This window comes from Macrotis lagotis, chromosome 1 (genome assembly GCF_037893015.1).
Source record: "Macrotis lagotis isolate mMagLag1 chromosome 1, bilby.v1.9.chrom.fasta, whole genome shotgun sequence".
NCBI lineage: Eukaryota > Metazoa > Chordata > Mammalia > Peramelemorphia > Peramelidae > Macrotis > Macrotis lagotis.
In genome coordinates, this window is record NC_133658.1 from 45,796,941 (window position 1) to 45,803,896 (window position 6,956).

General features: G+C 40.0%; 1 protein-coding gene across 1 annotated transcript in view; it reads right to left on the reverse strand.

Annotated features, from left to right (window-relative positions):
* Window positions 1-6,659, reverse strand: part of LOC141497373 (uncharacterized) — a 27,930-nt gene extending 21,271 nt beyond the window's left edge. The window contains exons 1-8 of the mRNA XM_074200017.1: window positions 6,532-6,659; window positions 5,735-5,794; window positions 4,942-5,076; window positions 3,716-3,775; window positions 2,919-3,056; window positions 2,121-2,180; window positions 1,019-1,150; window positions 217-351 (exon numbers count right to left, since the gene is read on the reverse strand). Of these exons, the coding sequence (XP_074056118.1) occupies window positions 217-351; window positions 1,019-1,150; window positions 2,121-2,180; window positions 2,919-3,056; window positions 3,716-3,775; window positions 4,942-5,076; window positions 5,735-5,737 (663 nt within the window). The 5' untranslated portion in view covers window positions 5,738-5,794; window positions 6,532-6,659. The remainder of the gene's footprint in view (window positions 1-216; window positions 352-1,018; window positions 1,151-2,120; window positions 2,181-2,918; window positions 3,057-3,715; window positions 3,776-4,941; window positions 5,077-5,734; window positions 5,795-6,531) is intronic.
* Window positions 6,660-6,956: the final 297 nt, after the last annotated feature.

The following is a 6,956-nucleotide window of genomic DNA, read 5'->3' on the forward strand; positions in this document are numbered from 1 at the left end:
AAGTAACATGAAAATGGCATCTGGATTTGTAAGGAGGATAAATGAAATTTTTGACTAGGAAGCCTAGGTGTGAGCTGGGTTATGTAATTTTAGGTGTTAGCCTCTAACTGGGGAATGACAACTCTGTGACAAAATTATGGCTTTGTCTAGATTATAGAATGACTGTCCAGAACTCTTCCTTTTCCTTTCCATTTTGGTGTTCTTGGGTCTGCTCACCTCTTCTACCTGTACAACGCTCCTCTTCTCAGCAGAACTGAGCCTTCTTGTAGGTGAGCCCCATTTCAATGGATAAGATTGCCTCTTATCTCTAAGAATCTGCTCATCATCCTTTGGCTCATATGATTGATTGTCCTACTCATCATAGAACAACAAAAACCCAAATATCACCAGTTACCTACCACCTTAAATTCCTATCCCCCAACTCCCTGAACCAGTCTCACATTTCATTCTGTCACTTCTTGGCCTATTTTCAGTCATCTTTTTTTATCTCTTCTACAAAATCTTATGAAAAAAAATTTGTGGATTTAGTCATACATTGGATTGTTTTGACTTTTTTTTCCCCTGAATTTTCTTACAGAGGAGGAAGGATCATAGGTCATTAGGCTCCATCTCTCCACATCCACCCATTTCTCTTTTGTTATTTTAGCTCTGAGACCACCACCAACCAATCAGTTAGCCAACCTCAAAGAGGAACTGGGAAAAGGTAGTGCAAATATCCAGATGGTTAAGCTCCTATTTTATGGCTCTATTTTTACATACACTCTCCCTTACAAGTGAAAGTCTTGTCCTTTTTCCTCAGTGAATTGACATGAAAATGAAACCTGGCTTGGGTAGGAGGATAAGCAAGGTTGGATGCTGACCAGAAAGCCTAGGAGTAAGCTTTGTTCTAAGATTTTAGATGTTTGTTACTGCCTTAGGAATGACAGCTCTGTGACAAGCAATGAGTGTATAGATTGTAGATTGCTGGCTCAGAGCGTTTCCCTTTCCCTACCATTTTGGTGTACTTGGTTCTGCTCACCTTTGATGCCTGTGCAAGGCTCTTCTCAGCAGCACTGAGTCTTCTTATAGACAAGTCCCGTTTCAATGGATAAGATTGCCGCCTATCTCTAAAAATCTGGTCATCATCCTCTGGCTCATATGATTGATCCTCCTATTCATCATAGAACAACAAAGCCCCAGACATCACCATTACCTGCCACCTTAAATTTTTTTTTTAGGTTTTTGCAAGGCAAATGGGGTTAAGTGGCTTGCCCAAGGCCACACAGCTAGGTAATTATTAAGTATCTGAGACCAGATTTGAACCCAGGTACTCCTGACTCCAAGGCTGGTGCTTTATCCACTATGCCACCTAGCCACCCCCACCTTAAATTTTTACCCCCAACTCCTTGAGCCACAGTCCCACATTTCATTCTGTCACTTCTTGACCTATTTTCATCTTTTCTACAAATACTTGTGAAGAAAATACTTATGGATTTAGTCAAGCATTGGATTGTTGATTTTTCCCCCAAATTTTCTTACCCACAGAAGAGGTGGGCTCATAGGTCATTAGCCTCCATCTCTCCACATCCATCCTTTTCTCCTTTGTTTTTTTTTTTTTGCCAGGCAAATGGGGTTAAGTGGCTTGCCCAAGGCCACACAGCTAGGTAATTATTAAGCGTCTGAGACTGGATTTGAACCCAGGTACTCCTGACTCCAGGGCCGGTGCTTTATCCACTACGCCACCTAGCCGCCTGTTTTGTTTTGTTTTTTTTTAACTCTGAGGCTGCCAAAAAACCATCCAGGTAGCCAACCTCAAAGAGGAATTGGGAAAAGGTCGTGCAAAGATATAGGTGGTTGGTGTTCCTATTTTATGCTCTATTTTTAAATACACTCTTCCTTACATAGTAAAAGTCTGTCCTTTTTCCTCAGTGAATGTGACATAAAAATGAAACCTGGCTTGGGTAGGAGGATAAGCAAGGTTGGATGCTGACCAAAAAGCCTAAGAGTGAGCTTTGTTCTAAGATTTTAGGTGTTTGTTACTGCCTAAGAAATGACAACTCTGTGACAAAGGATGAGTGTATAGATTGTACTGGCTCAAAGCTATTCCTTTTCCTTACCATTTTGTTCTTGGGTCTGCTCACCTTTGATGCCTGTGCAAGGTTCCTCTTCTGAGCAGCACTGAGTCTTCTTATAGTCGAGTCCTGTTTTCAATGGATAAGATTGCCTTCTCTAAGAATCTGGTCATCATCCTCTAGCTCATACTATTTATTCTCCTACTCATCATAGAACAACAAAACTCTAGATACCACCAGTTACCTGCCACCTTAAATTTTTTTTATCTCCATTTCCCTGAGCCACAGTCCCACATTTCATTCTCTCACTCCTTGGCCTATTTTCATCAATTTTTAAAAATTTCTCCTACAAAATCTTATGAAGAAAATATTTGTGAATTTAGTCAAACGTTGGACTGTTTTGACTTTTTTTTTCCCCAAATTTTCTTACTCACAGAGGAGGAGGGATCATAAGTCATTAGCCTCCATCTCTCCACATCCATCCTTTTCTCCTTTTTTTTTTTTTAACTCTGAGACTGCCAAAAAACCAGCCAGGTAGCCAACCTCAAAGAGGAATTGGGAAAATGTTGTGCAAAGATCCAGGTGGTTGGTATTCCTATTTCATGGCTCTATTTTTAAATATACTCTTCCTTACATGGTAAAAGTCTATCCTTTTTCCTCAGTGAATGTGACATAAAAATGAAACCTGGCTTGGGTAGGAGGATAAGCAAGGTTGGATGCTGACCAGAAAGCCTAAGAGTGAGCTTTGTTCTAAGATTTTAGGTGTTTGTTACTGCCTGAGGAATGACAGCTCTGTGACAAGCAAGATTGTACTGGCTCAAAGCTATTCCCTTTCCTTACCATTTCCACATTCGTGGGTCTACTCACCTTTGATGCCTGTGCAAGGCCCCTCTTCTCAGCAGAACTGAGTCTTCTTATAGATGATTCTTGTTTCAATGGATAAGATTGCCTGCTTTCCCTGAGAATCTGGTCATCTTCATCCTCGGGCTCATAGAATTGATCCTCCTACTCATCATAGAATAACAAAGCCCCAGATACTAGGATTTATTTTCCACCTTCAAAGCTCATCCCTAATGCCCAGAACCATAGTCCCACACTTTATCCTGTTATTTCTTGGCCTATTCTCATCAACCTCTTTACCCACTTCTACCACAGGAGGAGTGAGGTTGACTATAAAATAGATTCTTTTCATTTTCTTTTTTCCAAATTTCCTTACAGAGGAAGAGTGAAAGTAGACAAACTCTTTTCCTCCAGTCCCAAACATTTTTCCTCTGCTTTTCACTTCGAAAAGAACCAAGAAACTAACCAATTACAACTTCAAAGAGGAATTGTGAAAAGATGGTATTAAGATTCATATGCTTTGTTGGTCTTATTTTAGGGCTGTGTTTTATGTCATTCTTCCTACATGGTGAAAGCATTGACTTCTTTTTCCTCACTCAATGTAACATGAAAATGAAATCAGGCTTTGGAAGGAGGATAAACAAGGTTGGATGCTGACCAGCAAACAGAGGGGTGATCTTGGTCATAGGATTTTAGGTGTTCATCATTGACAGGGTATTGACAACTCTGTGACAAAGGATGAGTGTTCAGATTATTGAATGATGGATTCAAGAGCTGCCCCCCCACCATTTCGCCCCATTTTGGTATTCTTGGGTTTTCCTCACCTTTTCTGGCTGCACAAGGTTTCTCTTTTCAGTAGAAGTGAGTCTTCTTATAGGTGAATCCTGTTTCAATGGATAAGATTACCTTCTATCTCTGAGAATTTGGTCACCATTCTCTGGCTTCACAGGATCTATCCTCCTACTCATCATAGAAGAACAAAAGCCCTAGACATCACTAATTATCTAACACCTTAAATTCTCATCCCCTTTCTCAATAAGCCATAGTCCCACATTTCATTCTGTGACTTCTTGGCCTATTTTCATCCATCTCTTTCTTCTTCTACAAACTCGTGAAGAAAATGGGAGAGGATTTAGCCCCAAATTGGACTGTTTTGACTTTGTTTTTCAACATTTCCTTACTCAAAGGAGAGGAGGGAATGTAGGTTATTAACCTATTCACACCCACCCATTTCTCCTTTGGGCTCGCTTTTCCTTGAGTCTGCTCACCTTTTCTGCTTGCAAAAGGCTTCTTTTCTCAGCATAACTGAGCGTTCTTGTAGATAAGTCCTGTTTTAATGGATAAGCTTGCCTTCTATCCCTGAGAATCTGATCATCACCCTCGGGCTCATAGGGTCTATCCTCCTACTCATCATAGAAGAACAAAGCCCCAGACATCATTAGTTACTGAACTCCAACTCCTGAGCCACAATCCCAATTTTCATTCTGTGACTTCTTGATACATTTTCATCCATCTCTTTTACCTCTTCTACAAACTCTTGTGAAGAAAATATTAGTGGGTTTATCCATAAATTGTAACTGTTTTACCTTTCTTTTTCCAAATTTCCTTGTTCAAAGAAGAGGGGGGGAGGGTAGGTCAACACCCACTCATGTCTTCTTTGTTTTTAAGCTTGGAGACAATTATGGCAGTCAACCAGTTAACCATCTCAAAGTGGAATTGAGAAAAGGTAGGGCAAAAGTCCAGGTGGGTTTGGTGCTCCCAATTTCATGGCTTTATATTTTAATACATTCTCTTTTACATGGTGAAAAATTCTTATTCTTTCTTTCCTCAATGAATGTGACATAAAAATAAATCCTGGCTTTGGTAGGATCATAAGCAGGGTTGGAAGCTGATCAGGAAGCCTAAGAGTGAGCTTGGTCATAGAATTTTAACTGTTTTCCACTGACAGTACTGACAGCTTTGTGACAAAGGATATGTAACTAGACTATAGAATGATGACTCAGAGCAGTCCCCCTCTTCCCCATCATTTGGTGTTCTTGGTTCTACTCACCTTTGATGCCTGTGCTAGGCTCCTCTTCTCAGCAGAACTGAGTCTTCTTGTAGGTGAATGTTGTTTTGATGGAAAAGATTGCCTCCTGTCTCCGATAAGCTGGTCTTCATCCTCAGGCTCATAGGATCTATCATCCTACTCATCATAGACAACAAAAGACCCAGACCTCACCCATTACCTGCCACCTTCAAAGCTCACCCCTAATGCCCAGAACCATAGTCTCACATTTCATTCTATTATTTTTTGGCCTGTTCTTAACAACCTCTTTACCATCTTCTACCAAAGAAAATCATAGGTAGAGTGATTTTTCCTGGAAAATGGACTGTTTTCACTTTCCTTTTCAAAAAGTCCTTATTCACAGAAGAGAAGTGAAAGTAGACAAAGCACTTCCTTTCTTTTAGTCTCAATTATTTCTACCTGGTTTTCAATTTTAAAAGAACCAAGAATCTAATCAATTTGACAACCTCAAAGAAGAACTGGGAAAAGATAGTGCATAGATTCATGTGATTTGGTACTCCAATTTTAGGATTGTATATTTTATGACGTTCTCCCTACATGGTGATAGTATTGATTTTTTCCTCAGTGAGTATAACATGAAAATGAAATATGGCTTAGATAGAAGCATAATTAAAGTTGAGTAATGGCCAGGAAGTTTAGGAATGAACTTGGTCATAGGATTATAGATGTTAGCCATTTACTGAGGAATAACAAAGGATGAGTTGTGTAGATTATAGAATGCCTGTCCAGAGATCTTCCCTATTCCCTCCATTTTAGTGTTCTTGGGTCTGCTCACCATTTCTGCCTGTGCAATGGTCCTCTTCTCAGCAGAACTGAGTCTTCTTGTAGGTGAGTCCTGTTTCAATGGATAAGATTATCTCCTATCTCTGAGAATCTGGTCATCATCCTTGGGCTTATAGGATATATCCTTCTATTCCTCATAGAATAAAGTAGTCCTCTAGATCTCACTAGTTACCTGCCACCTTAAATTCTCCCCTCCAACTCCATGAGCCACAGGCCCACATTTCATTCTGTGACTTTTTGGCTTGCTCTGATTCATCTCTTTTACCTCTTCTACAAACTCTTGTGAAGAAATAGTAGATTTAGCCATAAACTATACTGTTTTGATTTTCTTTTTCCTCACAAGGAGAGGAGGGATCATAGGTCATTAACCTACATCTTTCCTCACACATCTATTTTTCCTTTGATATTCAGCTCTGAGACAACCAACCAGTCAGTCAGATGACCAAGTTCAAAGAGGAATTGGGAAAAGGTAATGCAAAGATCCAGGTGTTCTGGTGCTCCTATTTCATGGCTCTATATTTTATAATACACTCTCCCTTTCACGGTGAAAGTCTTGTCCTTTTTCCTGAGTGATTGTGACATGACAATGAAACTTGGCTTTGGTAGGAGGATAAGCAAGGTTGGATGCTGACCAGGAAGCCTAGGAGTGCTTGGTCATAGGATTTCAGGTTATTAGCCAGTGACTGGAGAATGACAGTTCTGTGACAAAGGATGAGTGTTTAGATTACAGAATGCTGGCTCTGAGCTGTCTCCTTGCTCCAGAATTTTGGTGTTCTTGGATCTGCTCACCTTTTCTGCTTCTGAAAGAGTCTTCTCAGCAGAACTGAGTCTTCTTATAGGTGAGTCCTGTTTCAGTGGATAAGATAGTTGTCTATTCCTGAGAATCTGATCTTCATCCTTGGACTCATAGGATCTCTCTTCCTACTCATCATAGAAGAACGAAAGGGGTAAGAGATTTATGAGACATATGAAGACATCATATGATAAAGCATGGGACTGTGTCATAGGTTATTGGGAGTAAACATTGAGGGTAGAAGTTAATTCCTTATATCTATCTAGTGCTTTTTTCCTTCAATGATGAGAAGCTTAGTCTTTCTTATCCCTTAGATATTGGTTGTCATCCTGGAGTTCCATAGAATCTTTTCTACTATTCACAAGAATAAAGAAGCAGACATCCACAATAACTTGCCACCTTTGGTGCCTAACTACAATGC